Source organism: Arachis hypogaea, chromosome 6, assembly GCF_003086295.3.
Source record: "Arachis hypogaea cultivar Tifrunner chromosome 6, arahy.Tifrunner.gnm2.J5K5, whole genome shotgun sequence".
In the NCBI taxonomy this organism is placed as follows: domain Eukaryota; kingdom Viridiplantae; phylum Streptophyta; class Magnoliopsida; order Fabales; family Fabaceae; genus Arachis; species Arachis hypogaea.
Window position 1 is genome coordinate 7,487,775 of NC_092041.1, and position 18,787 is coordinate 7,506,561.

Genomic DNA, 18,787 nt, shown 5'->3' on the forward strand with positions numbered 1-18,787 from the left:
GTTAGGACTTATATTAATAGTGGAAACTCAGGTGCAGTCGACTGCACGTGAAATTGATGATGGTTGAGAGTCATTAGATGAAAATTTAGTCAATTCAGTAAAATTATCTAACGACTCTCAGTTATCAACTTCACATAAAGTCGACTCCGCTTGAATTTTTACCTATATTAATATATTAAAATATATTAATATATATAGTTCATTTGTCGTATTTTTATTTATTTATATTTTTATCATATCAGTACGTATGTGTTAAATTTATCCTCGTACTAAAATAAATATTTTTAATTTAAGTCAATACTTATATATATATTAATAATGTACCTAAATTACAGAAAGTGTCTATAATAATTATATTTTATTTATTTAGATATTTAAATAATTCACTTTTATTCTTTTTCTGTATTCTCTTTACACCTTTATTTTGAATCAAAATAAATACTTTAATTTAATGTAATTTACCACAATCCAAAATCATAATACGCATCCCCACCTAACAAGTTTTTATAAATAGAATTTTCTATTTTCTATTTTGTTGATAATTCACAACTGCACAAGCTATAATTGTGAAAGTCAAAATAGGAAAGGGTCATAACAAACATCATGGTATGAAGAGAAAAATTCTAAATTTGAGAGAAGTTAGTTTCCCTAGCTAGCAAGCTATTTTTGGCATATAGATAGATGCTATAAAAGGAGACCATATTGCTGCTAATTGAATCAAGGCAAACAAAAGCATCTATTCTCCTTTGTCTTTAACTTTGTTGAATAAAGAGAAGAAGAAAAAACTCTTCTTCCAAAGACAAAGGAGGATAAATACAATGGCATTCAATAAGAGCCTTTTCTTTATTGTGGCACTTTCCTCCGTCCTCCTTTCAACTCATGCTTTTAACTTCCCAGCAGGAGCCCCAGCTCCGTCACCGGTACCCTCCGTCAACCCCACCAGCGAGCTTACCAAAACCGCTGGCCTCTTCGGCGGCTTAGGCTCCAACCTCTTCAACCTCAAACTTGAAGGTGATGCAGCAAAATTCAGGGCCCAAATCCAACACTTCTGCACTGGCACCGAGAACCCTGTCCTCTGTGCCAAGACCATTGCACCATTCGTCCATGGCTTCATGTTCGATCCATTCAAGGCCCTTGAAGCCGAGATGAAAATCACCCTCAACGTCACCTTGGAGGTTCATGCTAGCATCGTCGTCGAAGTTGACAGCCCTGCCACCCAAGATGCCGCCAAGGGTGCTCTCCATGTCTGCAAGAGCTGCTACAAGAACATGATTGAAACCATTCAGGAAGCTTTGGAACTCGTTCAGCGCTTTGACGTTGTTGATGCTTACTACAAGTTCAGCTCCGTGTTGTCTGATAGGTCTGCCTGTGATGATGCTTTCGTTGAATCCAAGGGTGTCACCAACCCCATTTCCGAAAAATCTGCTCTTGTTTATCAACTCGGTGGAAACTGCTTGGCCATCATGGACGGCTGGATCAACAACCACAACAACTTCTTGTTCTAAGCACGCATGCTGTAATTCATTATTAATGGATGTATAAGAGAAGACGGAGGAGGAAGAGGAGGAGGTGCAAGAGGTGTAATCGCCATTCTTTCTGCTCAAAGAGATCCTTTGTTCTTCTCATAGAATGTATCGTTTTATTTTATATTGGCAGGATAATATTTATTAGGTATTTATTATATTCTGTCCAAAGACAATTTTTGTAACCTTTTATACATTCATTGATTTGGCTCGTAAATCTGTTCTCTTTTTTTTTTTTTCTAATGAGAATTTTGTTCTTCTCTCTTACACTAGCTAGCTACTTGAATTCGAAATTATTAAAAAAAATAAAAATAAAAATAAAATTTTCAATATTCTAAATATCAAATATTAAATTTTAAATTTTAATAATATAAAAATAAAATATTAACTAAATATTAATTAATATTAATAAAAAATATTAACCCTAACTTTTTTTTTGGACATTACCCTGACACTTTTGAAAAGTTAATTCTTCCATTAAAAGTATGTGGGTTAATTTGTGAGAGAGAAAAAAACAAGAGCGTGTAATGTTCTATGGTGTAAAGTATTCCAAAATTAGAGAGGTTTGTTAGCGAAAAAAATTTAAAAAAAGGTGTATTTAATATTTATTAATTATTATAATAATTAATTAATAAATATTAAATAAGATAAATTTTGATCGTATTTTTTGTTTTTTTAATATTATCGTTCCAAAATAAAATATCTTGAACAAGTAAGACAAAATTTTGTTGATACTTCAATTAATGATTCGTGCAGAGGGCATAATGTTTTTTAATTAATCTCTGCATCTAAATTATTTAATCAATTATGTTCAATTAAACAGTTTTGACCTAATTCTTTTTCATGTATCACTACTTTTAATAAACTTTTGACTCAATACGCGAATATATATAACTACCTTTTTTTATGTCGATTTATTTCTTTTTTTGAATTTTTTCAGTGTTTTCTGTATCTCTACGTTCTGTTCCATCTCTGCGTTCTTTGCTTTTCTCTTCTTTCTTTACGTTCTCTTCGTTTAAGTTTAATGCTCTTTTATCTTATTTGAATTAGATCAAAGACTTTGAAATCAAGTTTGAACATATATTTTGTTGTCGAAAATAATGAATGATTCAAGTTCAAACTGTCAATTGAATAAAAGCGAAGTGGATTATTGTTTTGAATCAAATTAAGTGGTTGAGGTGTGGTTTGATTATAGTTAATGTAGTTCATTAGTAGTTTATGATTCTGTAGGTGAATAATATTGTTTTTGTCTTTGAAAATTGTTGTTCATGATCGATGGTTTGAATTGAATGTAACGTAGGAGTTCTAAATCTGAATTATTATTGTCATCAATCTGTTCTATTCTCGTTTCGATGTATTTCTATTATAAATTGGTGTATTTTGGAAATCTTTCGATATATTTTTAGGTTCAGACTTTCAGTTGAACCAGGACAAATTGTATTATTGTTTTTAACCGAATCAAGTGGTGATGTGTGATTTGAATATAGTTAATGTAGTTTGTTTGTTGTTTATGATTATGTAGTTGAATAATTTTGTTTTTTGTTTCTGAAAATTAGTGTCCATGGTTGATGGTTTGAATATGAATATAATGTACGAGTTCTGAATCTAATTTTATTATTTTGATGAATCTGTTTCGTTCAAAATTTCGGTGTATTTTAGATTCTAATATGGTTTATTTTGGAATGATTTCAGTGTATTTTTAGTTTCTGTGTAATGTTGATGAGCAGCTTGTTTCAAAGGTTGCGATGACTTTTAACATGTTTGAAGAAGCTGAAAAATTCTACAAAGATTATCCTAAATTTGCAGGTTTTTCTACAAAAATTTGGAACACAAATAAGAAGAAAAATAAAATTAATAACCAATTGGTTACATGTACCAGAGAGGAAAAATGGAAATCGAACATATCTCCAACTGAGAAGACAAATTCCTCAGCTGAATTAAATTATCCTGCAAAAATTTATATACATATATTGAAGGACGATGGTGTTTGGATCATTTCGAAGGTTGTATTGCATCATTCACATCTGTGTTGTCCAAATCAAGTAGAGATAGTTAAACAACATAGGTAATTACTAATTAAGCATGTTTGTATGACATACAATAGAGAATAACGAAAAAGTCGGAATCAGACTAAGCAAAACATATCAATAATTTGTCACGGCAGTAAGGATCATCGTGAATTAAGTTTTATTGAAAAAGATGTGAGAAATTACATCACGAGAGAAGTGTGAAATATTTCGGAACTAGAGGATGAAAAAGAATTTGAAAAATACTTATTAAAAATAAAAGAGAAGAATAAAAAAAAATTTCGAGCTTGAACTTGAGGTTGATCAGTCAATTAAGATTGCTTTCTGGGCCGACGCAAGAAACAGGGTTGTCTGTGAGTATTTTATAAATGTTATTTCATTCGATAACACTTACAATAATACAAATAGGTAATATGTTGTTCTGATTTATGTGTATTTTGAAACACTTTCGATGTATATAGAAAGTTTTTCAGTGTATATATGATTTGTTTCTGTATCGTTGTATTCAAGTATAATCTGGTTTTTGGTTCTTTCGTTGGGGTGAATCACCACGGTCAGTCAACACTTCTGGGATGTGCTTTAATGAAAAACGAGGATATTCAATCATTCAAATTGTTATTTGAATGCTGACTTCATTGCATGCATGGGAGAAAATGCTCCGAAAGACATTCTTATCAATCAATGCACATCGATGCAAAGGGTTATTGAAGCTTGTATGCCCACAACAATTCACCAGTGGTGTATTTGGCATATTATGAAGAAGATCCCAAGTAAATTTAAGGGCTACAAGTGACACGAAAAAATTGAACACCAAATAAGTCATGTTGTTTGGAACTCTTTTACAAAAGAATCATTTGATAGGAATTAAAATGATCTTTTGAATGAAGTATGGTGTTGGGGACAACAAGTGACTTTCAGGTAATGGTGTCTTTATTAGGATTAACTGATGTTGTTACTTTTAGTGTGTGGATATTTATGTGTTTTGCTTGTGTAGTAGAGATGTCAAATTGTATGTCTTCGGTGTATTTTGGTTCTGATTTAGGTATTTTCTGATTTTTTTAGAGCTTTTCGAAGATCGTCGTCATTTATGATTTCAGTTTATCTCGATCACCACTTCTAGGCCAGGATGAGAAGCACACAAAGGAGTGAGAGCATGCATGCTTTTTTTAAAAAGTTTATTACGCGCAACAGCTCGCTTATCCAATTCATCAATCAGTATGATAATTGCTTAGGAAGTAGAGAGCAGAGAGAGAATCGAATGCTGCAGATTTTCATACCGTCATACTGTGTGCAACAAAATCCTCAATAGAAGCTCAATTTTAGCATGTGCATACTCACAAGAAGTTCAAGGAAGTCCAAGTACAACTTAGAGGAAAGGTGAATTGCATCACAAGATCAACACATTCCACTCTAGGTTATATGGTATATGAAGTTATAGAATAGGTTTCTAACTCAACAAGTTTGTGTTACATACGACGCGATATCATCTGAAGTTAAATGTCAGTGGTTATTATTCGAGTCAAGAGGGATATTGTGCCGTCACTCTCTGAGCCCGTTAACCTTTGAACGAGTAAATAAAGTGTCACTAAGATATATTGGAACGATGGAGTAAGAAAGTAAAGAGGAGGCACACACATATCAATAGCAGCCACGACGAGCCTCTATTAGAGCCAAGAAGTAGGAGATTTAACGATTTGGTGTTTTGTTCACAAAATATTTGTGAATTTATATTAGAATCTGAGGAGTTGACTATGATTTTGCACCGCGCATATGATCATGCTATGGTTGAGATGCAAGAATACAAAGCTAAAAGCAAAAAGAAAAATGTTCTTATCTCATGACGATGATTCATTGGAAGATATTAACAAGTTTTAAAGCCCTCCATGGGTGAGAACAAGAGAATGTCCAAAAAATAGATTGGGATCGAACACAGAAAAACAGATTGCAAATGCTTTAAAGAAAAAAAAAAGAAAAAGAACGCTCTAAGTGAGATAAAAGTGATGTTCTTTAAACAGGAGAAATTGAGTTTGTGCATGTTAATAGTTTTGCTAATATATGGTTTACTTTTTGCAGTTGAACCTTTTTTATGGTGGTTCAGCGGTGCAATCAAATCTCAGCCATTGTCATGGACATTTATGAATTATCAGTTCAGAAATTCAAGAGAATAAGATATATTTTTGGTGTTCTTATGAATCCATTTCGTTGTCTTAGACACAATTCAGTGTAATCTATGTAATGTTCTTTTTTTATGGAAATGAGGTTTAGTTTTTAAATTTTATTATTTTGTTCTATTTTACCATGTTGCTGGTTGTTTTGAAATTAGTTTCTTCAATTATTTGATGGAATTTGTTTGTTTTAAATATATATTACATAGACAATTCAATACTTAAGCAGTGTAGAAAATCAACCTACAAAAATTTAGTGTTTATTTGAATAGTTTTCAATGTATTTGAAAAGCAATTTGGTGTATTATAGAATTTATTCTTCTTTTTTTTACATTTTTTTAAACCTGGATTCATTCAGATTAACAACATTTCAATACAGTATAGACAGATTCATAGAAATTTTATTTTACAAAGAAAAATTTATGAAAAACTTAAATTGAATATTTGCAAAGATACAAAGTATGTGTTTGTTTGAACTATACGTTGCACAGACAATTCAGTACACAACCAGTATAGAAATTCTTAACAATTTACAATATTCAAACTATTTACTATCAATATCTCCTTATTTCAATGTACAGTAAGGAGTTAATAATGTACCAGATGGCTTGGATAGTCTGATGGCTTTAGATTCTTGAATGGCTTTATCTTTAAGTTGATTCATTTCGTCAAATAGAATGAGTGAAGCATATGTGATTCTGAAATGATCAACTTGTTCTTACAGTTTAAAGAAATTTTTTTATTAAACTCTGTTAATTTAGTAATAGAGAGTTTTTTATTTTTAAAGATAATTACCTATTTCCAATTCTTCCATGAATATTTTCTCTTTTTGATATTTTTCAGATCAATTATCTCCAGTCATTTCATCACATCTATTGTACAATTCTATCTAAAAACAAAAGTGAAATAACACATTAAAATAGGACAATAACAAAAAACATAGTAAGATTTGTTAAATAGAAAGATTTGATACTTTGTTCACTGTCCACTGATGTTGACGTATAGTGCTTCGACACCCTTATCATTTTCTATGAAAAGTTTTTCTCACCAGAGTTTGTTCAGTGTGGGTCATTACTATAGCGTGTAGGCTGTTTATGATGGTTGAGAATCTCTCAAACATCTCATCAATGCTTTCTTCTTCATTCATGGTAAACATTTCATACTCTTTTCACAGCATATCAATTCTTGTTTCTTTGACTTGTTTGGTGCTTTCATGTGTGACTTGGAGTTTCTCCCAGATTTCTTTTGTCGTTTTGTATCTAGACACCTTTCGGTACTCCTCGAAGCTTTTAACATAGTGCATCAAGTTAATAGCTTTTGCATTCAGCTTCACTTTCTTTTTATCATCATCATTCCATTCGGCTTTTTTCTTTGGAGTCACCACTCCGTCAACACTTGTCTTTATAGGGATTTTAGGACCATTCACCACTATCTTCTATATGTTGTAATCAATTGATTGAATGAATATCTACATCCTTTCTTTCCAATAAGCATAGTTCTTCCCATTGAAGAGTGTAGGCCACAGTAGTTGCACCCATGTTGTTTGCCATTAGACCTTTCCTCCAAGTTGTGAAGATTGATTTTTGATACCTAACTCTTGATACAAATTGAAGGTTCTTAATGGCCTAGAGAAGAGGGGTTGAATCTATGGCATTCTTTAAAACTTTTAATAATGCCTTCAACCAAAACTGTTGACTTAGTTCCTGTTTGGTCTGTGTATATGATTATGCAGGAGATAATTTTGTTTTGTCTCATGAGTTGCAAAAAATAGAATTAGAGCAGAGAGGAAGAAGATAACACAGCCATGTATCATGGTTCAGTTGTCTAGTGCAATGCAACCTATATATCCAGTCTCCACCACAATGTTGGTGAAATTTTCACTATCATTCCAAGTATTACATACACCAATTTTCTAGGACTCAACATAATCCTATATGGGACACTCAAGTTTTAACATAAACTTGACTTGGCTATGCAACTACCTAGACTCAACACACTAAGTGCTTACCAAACTTAGCAAGAGATACCTCTCAGGTACATGACACAAAACAGAAAAACAACCAAAGAAAATCTGAGATCACTCTTGGCTTTTCTCTGCAAGTATTTTTCTCAGCCTTTTCACTCAATGACTTTTTCTTAATGCCTCTCTTTCTTGCTTTTTACCTATGAATGAATACAAAAAAGATATACATTGAAACAGAAATACAAACAGTAAAATATGAAGGAGATGATGATTCACAACCTTGACTCTATGCGCTGAAGCCAACTTTTGAACTTAAAAAATTGTTCTTCATCTTGGCGAAGTGCTCCCTTTAGTGTAGGTGCAATACTTCCAAGACTTCAAACTCTGTTTGTGAGGTTTTCACTCTTCTCTCAATTCGGGTTCTCTCTTTGTCCATAATGAGAATCGTTTTTTCCTTTTTGTATCTTGCCTAGGCCACGGCTAGGGTTTCTTCAAAGTTAACTTCTTGGTCCTTGAACCAGCTAAAATAATTTCTTTTCTTTCTTCAATCAACCCCAAAAATTAGGAATTTTGAATAAGGACTTAGTACTGTAGCAGACACAGCAGTAGCACCATTCAACTTTTTCAACAAGCTTAGCAAAATCCAAACCTTTAGATTTGTGTTTTGGCTCCAAGAAACACTTTCAACCCTTGATTCACAGTAGAGAAGTTTGGCCACCACTTTCTTCATTTTTTTCAAAATAGTGGTGCAGAGAGTAGGAGAAAATGTGAAGCAATTAACTTGCATGCAAATGAAAACAAATTACCTCTAATCTCTGAACTTGCTTAGCATACTTTTGATTAACTTGATTGGACATTGGCTTTCTTGATTAACTTTTTCTTTCTTCCTCTTTGTGTTAGAACGAAAAGATGAATCTCCCTTTCTTCTCTGATGTATTACCCGAAGTGAACTTAACAAGGCTTATGGTTGCTTCTCTTTTGCTTGATTGGCATTGGGCTTGGTTTGCTTCCATTTCAATTATCACCCTTGGAAGCTTTCAGTCTTATTTGTTTGGGCTGCAACAATAATTACTTGGGCCTGCACACTTGAACCACTTCATCAAAAACTCATTTGGGTTATTAACTCAAATAAACATGTTTGTCATCATCAATATGTTATTGATTTTTCTAACTCAACATTCTATATTTAACACCAAATTATAGCGAAATGAATAAATGATAACGTCACACAAAGAATTACCAGTACACCTTATTTCAAACAGACAGAAACAAGAGAATTTATAGAGAAAATAGAAATTTGTATAAGATAAACAACTTACAACAAATTTATTAAGTTCTATTTTGTCTTTGGAAGGAGATTTTTTGTTCAATGGATTAGGGATATAAAATTTCTTCTTTTCAACATCCGCCGTCCATATCCACCAATGATATGCATAGCAAAATAGGGTAAATATCTGAAGTTTGGCTAAAGAGAACAATTTTTTAGTTTAATTGGCACCTAATGAAAGAATTATTTAAGAAGCTTTATAAATGAAAGCTTACAAATGGATAGCATGGCTTTGCTAAAGCAGTAAAAATATTTCAATAACACAAAAATAATTTGATAATACATCAAAATTTAATTTACAGAATATACTACAAAATAAATTTTTACTAGATACATTCAAGGTAAGGGCAACTGCTATATTTTCTTGGGTGATGTTGATTGTATCATACCGTATGTGCAGTGTGTTATTGTACATATCAAATGAATATGTCAATTTTTTCAAGAACTTATGTGGCACATTCATGGCAGGAATGTGCATCACATCACTGAACCCCAGTTCTTAAACAATGAATTTCTTGTCATCGCTCATATTGTGAATTTATCAGGAATGGATCTCGTGGAGCATCTCAACTAATGTTTTTTCTGTAAATAAATGAGAATAATGTAAATAAATTATATTTATACAAAAAATGTTGAGTTGTTCAAACATATATATATGTTTACATTATATTTTGGCGCTTTCTTTTTTGTTATTTTTCTGTAAGAAATAAAGAAAAGGTTAATAGATAACAAAAACACTAGATGCACCTCAATTCATATTAAATACACCGAAAAACAAACTAAATACACCACTATTATTTTTTGATTACATTACACAATGTGAGTTCAAAAAAAATATGCAATTCAATCAAACATGTATAATTACAAGCACTATAACAAAATTCTATGGATTAGTTACAAAAAAAAAGAGGACAAAAATATCAAGTGTACCTCAATTCACATGAAATACACCAAAGACAAACCAAATATACCGCTATTATCTTTTTATTACATCATACAATATGAGGTCAAAAAGATATGCAACTCAATCAAACATGCATAAAATGATACTAGAAGCACTACAACTAAATTCTACGGATTGTTACAATAAATCGATGAAGAAAATTCCTAAAAAATGGAGAAAAACATATGCAAATCACTCAAACATATACAACATAACATCAGAAGCACAAGAATAATATTCTGTTATTTAGTTACAGTATAAAGAGGACAACAACACCAAAAACACCTCAATTCACATGAAATACACCGAAAGTTGTTACTGATTATTACAAACAAATTCATTTTGAAACATACAAATACTTAAACATGCACAAAAACACATTCAAATCCCTCAAAACACATGCAAAATATAGCTTAAACTATACGACAAACACTATGTAATATTTTTACACCGACCTAACACAGTTATCACCAAATGAAGTGTATAATAAGAATAGTAATACATACTTCAACGCTAGAACACAAAGTGAATCTACAAAATAAATACAAATATGACTATGGAGTGTTTCACAATCGAAATGAGAAAGAGAAAAGTGAAAAAGTGAACAATAACTTCAATAATATTTTCCTTTTTGTATTTTTTGGTGAAGATTTTGAATTTAGTTTTGAAAGTCCTTGATTTTTCGCGACGATTTTGAGAGATTTTGAGTTTGGTTTGAATTTTGAACGCTACGATTTTGATCAAGAGAGAAAAATTGTTTTTCATAATGATATTCACATTATTCAATAGTTGGGAGAGTGCGTATTTATATGTAGTCTAATCTGAGGTTGATTTTTGTTATACTTAAACCAACTTGATTGAACTTAATTACAAAAAAAAATTATATATATAATAAGATTGAAATTTTTTTAAGTGAGCATATGGGTTAAGTACGAAATTAAAGAGTCAACCACTCCTAGATAGATCAATAACTTTTAGATTTAATGATTAAAGTTTTTTTCCGGTACTCATTAATAAACTCATTATAAGATAAGTCAACAAAAAAAAAAACTCATTATAAGATAGAGTATAGATTTTGTTCGGGATAGAAGTTACATTTTGCTTTATTCAAATTTGTTAGGAACTAATATTTTTAACCAAGAATTTACCAATAAATTAAAGTAATAACTAAATAAAAATTAGACAAAGGAACAAAATTAAAAAAAGAAATGTTGGTTAAAAAATGTTAGTTTCTAATTTTTTTTCCTATTAGCATAAAGTAATAAGTTTCAGAATTAACATATCCCACTTGAGTTATAAAATCATGTTAAAAAAAAAGTCATAAAATATTTCTCAATTTTAACCATCTGTGTGATCAACTAGATAATTTAAAGATGGTTAATTAAGATTCTTACATAATAGTAGCAAAATTCACTTGTTAGTATATTATTTATTTCATTCTTCCGGACCGCATGATACATGGCACATTAATGATTAATTTGATGTTGAACAATTACAATTATAGTTAATTGACGGTGTTATGTTAGAGTTAGAGGACTCTCTTATTATAATTTGAAGGCCACTGCTATGGTCAAGAAGACAACCGTGGCATGCATAAAAGATTGAGTTGTGGCATTGAGGCTTTAGAATTGACAGTGCACAAACTTGTGCCAGAAAAGATTAGAAGGTTGAATCTAAGTTTTTTTATAATCAAGTTTAATTAAAATTTTTTATTTGTATTTTTTTAGTATATATCTAAATAGATTTTTTAAAAATTTTGCATCGAGCATTTTTGTTCTAAAAAAATTGTATTACATTAAAATTTTTAAACTTTATAAAAATAAAATATATAAATTTCTGCCTTAATTAGATATATTATTTTTATTTGGATAAATAAATCTTTAAAAATATAACGTAAAGATCTATATATCTTATTTTTATAAAATTCAGAGATCTCAACGTAATAAAATATTTTTAAAGACAAAAATGTTCGATAAAAATTTTTTTAGGGACTTATTTAAATATATTTAACTATTTATTATTGTGTCAATAATCTATTAAACTAACTTAGTTACCAATATAATTTAATGGGTTAAATACTTTTTTCGTTTCTAACATTTTGTGTCAAAATCAAAATCGTCGCTAACTTTTTTTCTTATTAAAATAATTTTCAATGTTATTAAACATTTTAAAATTATCCTTTTGAACATAATAATTTTTGAAATGACACAAATATCCTTTTCTTATTATCACTACGACGTACTTAATACTCACTCCACCCACCCATTAGTCCATTACCCCATCCCTTCCCAGTTCCCACCTAAAACAGAAAAACCAAGATGAAGAAAAAGAACAAAAGAAAAGAGGGAGAAGAAAGAAAAGGAAAGGAAGAAGAGAGAGGTAACGGCAAAAAAAGGGACGGAGACCTTCCGACGTCGGCGCTGGCTTCTCTCTCCCTTTCGGGTCTTGCCGACTGCACCTTCCGACATTGATGCTGGCTTCTCGGCGCTACCGTACGATGTGATAGCGAAGATAGCGGCGTCATTCGATGACCCAACCTTAAAGGTGGCGTCGGTGGTGTGCCGGTCATGGTGGGAGGCGTTGCTGTCGTTGAGGGAGGCGATGATGTTGCTCCGATGGGAAAGAAGTTCAAGCACGGAAGCCCACGGGTGAAGCAGAATGTAAAAAAGGCACTGGAGTCATTCGAGAAGGAGGCGGCACATGGGTCTGTACTCGCCATAGTAGATGCCAGGCTCATGTATTAGGGAGAGGAAAAAAGCAGAGAGCCCTCGATCTGTTCCTGAAATCTGCGAATCTCAAAAACCATACCTCACAGTGTAATTTAGGGATTTCATATTTACAAGGTATTTCTTTTCTAAACTAATTTCAAGGTTGAGTTTTTAATTGTGGATATTGGATAAAGCATATTTGTGCTGTTCATAGTGTGTTAACTTTAACTCAAACTATATTAGTTCATATTCAATGGTTTAGAATACACTAAAAAGAACACGAGAATAAAGACGGGAAAAGTTGGGAATTGTATTGATTCTAGACTTGGGTACATTATCATTACCATTTTAGGCTTTTGTTGTGGAATAAACTAATGAACAAAAAAATTCATCTCACATGTGTCTTTGTTTTTTTGACTAAAAATATTTGGTTCAACTGTTCAAGTTCTGGTCGGATATGCAGTTATGTTAAAATTTGGAAGGTGAGATCAGTACTAATGGAGAAAAAGTTGAGATTGGTGATAGAGAGAGAGAAGAAAATGGAGAAAGAGACGGAAGCTGAGGTGGTGGGGTGGCGAAAAGGGAGAGAAGAGAAAGATCGAAAGAGAGTGAAAAAATACAGAAGAATGAGAATGTGTTTGTTTTGATTTTTAAAAGGGTAAAATTGTTTGAAAAATATTGTTTATAGATAAAAAAATAATTTTATAATGTTTTATAATGTTAAAAATAATTTTAATAAAAAAAAAAGGCCGAAAATTTTGATTTTGATTTTGATTCAAATACTCTAATTTAATCATGTAGGATCATAGTAATTGAATTTGTAATGGACCAAGTTAGCTGACACAATTATCTTAGAGCCTCTGAATCCAGAGGCGGGGTGAAGAATATGTGGCCCGATTGAGATAAAACATGTTTGAAGGCCCATAAATCTAGAGCCACATGAGGAGCCCAAGGTGTGACGGTGACGGCAACAGCGACCAGGAGCACGGGAGGATGAAGCTTAGGAATCAAGGACATGGCTCTTGAGACTCCAACAAGAGCACATAAAACTAACTGCAGAAGGCCCCACCGTCTAAGGGAAGAGGGCTCATCTTAACTAATTATTCAGTGATTGTGAGTCCCACAATTGCAGGCGGCCCAACCCCAGTGTAACAACTCACTACTGTACGTGAAAAACGTGTTCAGGCTTATACACCAAAACATGCGCCTAATTGAAAATGGTCAACATCCTAACAAAACATATATTTGATTAAATATCTTTTCAGTTCTTGACGATTTACTCGAAAAATAAAGTAAATTTTCACAATTCAAAAAAAATTGATTTAATCGATTTTTAACTATTTAAATAAATGATTTATTTAAGAGTAATAATATGTATTTAAATTTTTTATGAATTAAATTTAATTAAATTAAATAACAAAATTTAGAATAATATTAGTGATAATTGATTTTTGTTATATTAAATAAATTTAAGTAAATTTAATTAACAAAAAATTTTAAATGTGTATTATTATTCTTTATTTAATGTGTTAAAAACTGTTTAAACTGATTATTTAAATGGTTAAAAATAAATTTTCGAATAGTGAATGATTACTTTGTCCTTTAGATAAATAGTTTACCAAAAAAATTTACTCTATATATTTTTAAAATTATAATTTTAATACACTATTTAAAAATAATTTTACACGTTCTAATTATATAACGGCAATTTAAATATATTAATTCATATAAATAGTTATCTAAAAATGCTAAATTTTGTAAAATATTTTGCTCACATCAAAATTTAATAGTTGAGAATTATTGGATGACAATTTAATCAAATCTGTTAAATTATTTAATGAGTCTAAACTATCAACTTTATAATACGTTTCACCAATAATTAAACGTACAAACAATTATGTATTGACATTAACAAAAATAATGACATTTTATATTTGACTAAATCATTCAAAAAACGAATAACATTAAACGATTATATAAAATAATTTATATTATCAATTATATATCAAAATTAAACTCTTAAAACTAAAATAATTTAGGAAGAAATATTTTTTCTTTAATTTTTTATATATTATAGATATTTAAAAAAGAAAAGAAACATTAGTAAATAAATAATAATAAATAATTTATGAAAGTTTAAACGCTTAATATGTAGTATGTTAATTGACGCATGCACTTTTACGAGGTTTTTTGTGTCTTCCTAATATGGTCGTTTCTGAAGAATCAGGTCAGCTGCAGATGAACCTCCAAATTTTTTGTTGTCTCTTTCTTCTTCTTCGCCTCTTTTCCTTCCCCAAAACTCGCGCCCTACACAGAAAAGGCGCGTGCTTTGGTACTCCCACTTCTGCTGTTCCACCCAATAATTCCCTCCGATCCAATTTCCAACAGAACAACAAGAACCCGTTACTCTCCCCAATTCCTTCTGCTTCGATCAAACCCTATCGCTATGCCCTCCAATCTCAGTTCGCTGCAATAACCCGGACGCAAAATCCTCTTGCCGCATCACATAGTGAGCTCTCACATTCACCGTGCTTATTCTCAATTTCACTGTATCCTTTTTGTTTTCGCGTGTTTGATTTTGCTTTCTGTTCGTTTAGGTTTCATTTATTGTTTCCGTTTCCAAAAGAAGGAACTTCTTTCCCCCAAATTTCGTATAGGTTGGTTTTCACTGTGATGCAACTGCAAACGAAATCCGCGAATGCTGTTTCAAGTGTTGTAGCAAATTCGAGATCATGTGAAAATATAGGATCTTAATTGAATTCTAAATGAATTGCACTGTTTTCATGTTCAAGTAAATTTTTTACTTAATGGAAAAGCTGTTTGGTTGCATTGGAATTTGCATGGTTCGTTTTTATGATTGATCATGTGTTATTGATATTTTGATATAATTCTGTTGCAGCTGGGGTCATTGTTGTTTATGAGGGTTTCCCCTCAGCAGTAGTTGAAGGGGCACTGGAAAACTGTGGCCATAGGATAATAACAAATTAACAAGTATTTGATGGAGGATTTAGGTGGTACCCGATTTGATAGCCTCAACAATGCTGTAAGGAGGAGGAGGAGTCAAACTTCGCGCAGGCCTCGACCTGATTCACAGCCTGTGTCGGAAGAGCAAGAGCTGTCTCCCTTGTCAGCAACCCCCCCTTCAGAGGATGCTGGCAAGGCCTCCAGCGACGAGATTGCTGGTTATGATACTAATTCCAAGAGAAAAGAATTCAGTCTTAATCATTGTGTTTCTCAGGCCTCCTCTGCTACTGGAGCTGAGGATGATAAATCCCTAAGGAAGAGTAATAAGGATGAAGGATTCCATGTGTTATATAATAATGAACCTGGAAGGAGTGGTTCGAATAATAAACGCTGTAGCGAAGGTGTTCTTGCTCCAGCTAATTGGAAAGGGTCTAATAAATCAAAGGAGAGCTTTGAGTCAGAATCAAGAATTGCAGATATGTATAGTGAAAGGAATCCTGAGAGTATGAGTGTGGGGCAGCTTGGTGTCACCCAAGACGGATTGGGGAATGAGAACAAGGTTAAGAAGGTTAAACTCAGGGTTGGTGGTGTGACACGTACCATTCAATCTAACTCGTCGTCTAATGGTGCTTCAGGAACTGGAACATTTATGAAAAGTACACGCTCTTCAGATGCCTCAAGATCACGCCAAAGGCAACAGGTATTCCTCATTTGGTTGTAACGTAGCTTATGTCAGTTTTTGATAGTATAGTATCTTGCTCCTCAATGGTTTTATATAGAATTTGTTGGGGATATCATTTCATTCAAGTGCTTCCACCTAGAGATTTAGTGCTTTTAAAGCTGATTAATCCTTGTGTATATTCCTATTAAATTTACAGAAGATAAAGTGGGCCACACATTATCCCTACTTTAAGCCTAAATGGCTCCTCGTGTTGGAGATTTATGACCATTTAAGTTCTTTCATGGAAAAGCTTAATTGGTCCTGGATACCTTTTGATGGTATTGCATATTTGACATTTGCAGAATTAGTCAATCCGGTCAGAAACTTCTATAGAATTTCATTTCATAGTATTATTAAGGCATATCTTGTCTACCCTGTCTGCAAGGACTGTACCAAATATTTAGATGTTACTTTTATGGAAGAGTATTCCTGGTCTTGATTGGTTATCTATAAAATAATAACTTTTCTTTTCTTTTTTAACCTTAAAATCCTATTTGGTTGATCTCATCAAATTGTATTATCCCAGAATAATTCTGACGATAATCATTCTCCTTCTGAAAAGAGGGGCGGCTTACAAGGTCTTCGGTGGAAGGGATCCTCAAGGGGTTGTATTAGTCTTGGGAAGGAGGAGTCACTGATGGGGAGGACATCTGGAAAAAACACATCTGGTCAGAAAAGAGACAAATCTGAACCAGTTCGTAAGAGCAAGCGAGTACCAAAAAGGCGAGTACTGGATGGAGAATTTGGTGATGACGATGATGAGGATGATGAGATTCGGTACTTGGAGAAGCTGAAAACATCGAAAGTTTCTGCAGTGTATAGAGATGAAGAAGAGTTGAGTAAGAAGCATCGAAAACTCTCTAGTGTATCCAATTTGGAAAATGCTGCATCATCAAGATCAGGCAGAGATGGCAAGAAAAGGTCTAGATTTGAGGACACTGACTATGAGGCTGAAGAGGAGTCAGGCTCTGATGGCGAGCTTGAGGACAAGAAAAAGAGAAAACAGAGGAAAGAATCAGTTGATGTATTGATGGATGGTAAGAAGGAAATGACTCTCACTACACGTCAACGGGCCCTTCAATCGAGCAAAGATGCCTCAGCATCTGGTGCAAGTTTAATCGAGTTTCCCAATGGATTACCACCTGCCCCACCTAGAAGTGAGCACTTATCTATACTTTATCTCCTTCTGCCAAGTGTCAATTTCATACTAGAGACATCAACCATGTAGCTTAATTTACAATTGGATGTTCTAACTGCAGAACAAAAGGAGAAGCTTACAGAAGTGGAGCAGCAACTGAAGAAAGCCGAGGCTGCTCAAAGGCGTAAAATGCAGGTTGAGAAGGCTGCCAGAGAATCTGAGGTTTGTTTTTTCTCTCCAGATGTATTTTTGTTGTGCATCGTACTTCATTTTACATGGAAAGTCAACTAATCAAGTCCATTTGAAACGATTTTGTAGGCTGAAGCTATCAGAAAAATACTTGGTCAAGATTCCAGCAGGAAGAAGCGAGAAGAGAAAATAAAGAAGCGTCAACAAGAACTGGCAGAGGTTTTGCAGCACTAGATTAATTTCCTACACCCTATTTTGAATTTCTAGTTTGGTTCAGCCTTCAGTGTTAAATTATTCTTTGCAGGAGAAAGCAGCCAATGCAAGAATGCTTGCATCAAACACCGTGAGATATGTGATGGGTCCTTCTGGGACAGTTGTGACCTTTCCCGAGGAAATGGGGCTCCCTAGCATATTGAACTCCAAACCCATCAGGTAGGCTCTCCTAAAGTGCTAATTTGTTATCCGGGACCTGTTTCACTGTCTTCCTGATAACTTGTTTCTATATGTTTGCCAAATATATACAACAATAAACATTGGTCAGGAGTTAAATCTCATTGTTTGTTTGGCAAACACATAAAATTGTCTTTCTCTTCTAATGAAACCATTTCATAAATGTTTTCAGTTATCCTCCACCGCGTGAGAAGTGTGCTGGTCCATCTTGTAGCAATCCATATAAGTATCGGGATTCAAAATCAAAGCTTCCTCTTTGCAGTCTCCAATGCTACAAGGCGGTCCAGGAGAATATGGCAGCCGCAACTAGAGCATGAAGTTGTTGATGATCCTCTGTCACTGCCTCGTGCCAGTCGCGCGACACCATCAATGTTTTCATCTTTGGTATAGGCTCTAGATTAGATCAAACATTTGTTGAGCTTTTGGTGGAGAGCCCAACTGGGAATTGTTAATTTTCCCTGTTGCACATAATTTTAAATTGGTACATAAGAGGATTTGTGGTATTCATATCCAGTTAATTGGAAATGTATACAACATGTCCAGTTCTGTTTTTTAATTCTGGATTTTGGAGTAGTAATAGTAGATTATAAGCCAGTCATTTTGGCAATAATTTTACTAGCTAAAAGGAAAATTAAAGAGGTTGCTATGATATCATTTGATTTCATGTTA

The 18,787-nt window shown here is 32.8% G+C and overlaps 2 protein-coding genes across 5 annotated transcripts; both read left to right on the forward strand.

Moving 5' to 3' along the window:
• The first annotated feature begins 818 nt into the window (after positions 1–818).
• On the forward strand, positions 819–1,505 carry LOC140173582 (uncharacterized). The gene has a single exon (XM_072198064.1). It carries the CDS (start codon positions 819–821, stop codon positions 1,503–1,505), a length of 687 nt encoding a protein of 228 aa, XP_072054165.1.
• Positions 1,506–14,794: 13,289 nt separating this feature from the next.
• Positions 14,795–18,787, forward strand: LOC112695734 (uncharacterized). 4 transcript variants are annotated; one of them, XM_025748191.3, is made up of 8 exons: positions 14,831–15,165; positions 15,254–15,313; positions 15,556–16,320; positions 16,868–17,498; positions 17,601–17,701; positions 17,798–17,887; positions 17,973–18,100; positions 18,291–18,787. In XM_025748191.3, exons 3-8 carry the CDS (start codon positions 15,655–15,657, stop codon positions 18,433–18,435), a joined length of 1,761 nt encoding a protein of 586 aa, XP_025603976.1. In that variant the 5' UTR covers positions 14,831–15,165; positions 15,254–15,313; positions 15,556–15,654; the 3' UTR covers positions 18,436–18,787. The 4 variants fall into 4 exon arrangements, with proteins under 4 accessions (XP_025603977.1, XP_025603978.1, XP_025603976.1 ...); XM_072196623.1 differs by having other exon boundaries at positions 14,849–15,165; positions 16,904–17,498; XM_025748192.3 differs by lacking the exon at positions 15,254–15,313 and having other exon boundaries at positions 14,795–15,165.

Coding starts and splice junctions, on each gene's coding strand:
- LOC140173582 (XM_072198064.1), top strand. CDS start 819: ATGGCATTCAATAAGAGCCTTTTCTTTATTGTGGCACTTTCCTCCGTC.
- LOC112695734 (XM_025748192.3), top strand. CDS start 15,655: ATGGAGGATTTAGGTGGTACCCGATTTGATAGCCTCAACAATGCTGTA. Junction 17,499..17,600: donor ACCACCTGCCCCACCTAGAA/GTGAGCACTTAT, acceptor TTCTAACTGCAG/AACAAAAGGAGAAGCTTACA. Junction 18,101..18,290: donor TTGAACTCCAAACCCATCAG/GTAGGCTCTCCT, acceptor AAATGTTTTCAG/TTATCCTCCACCGCGTGAGA.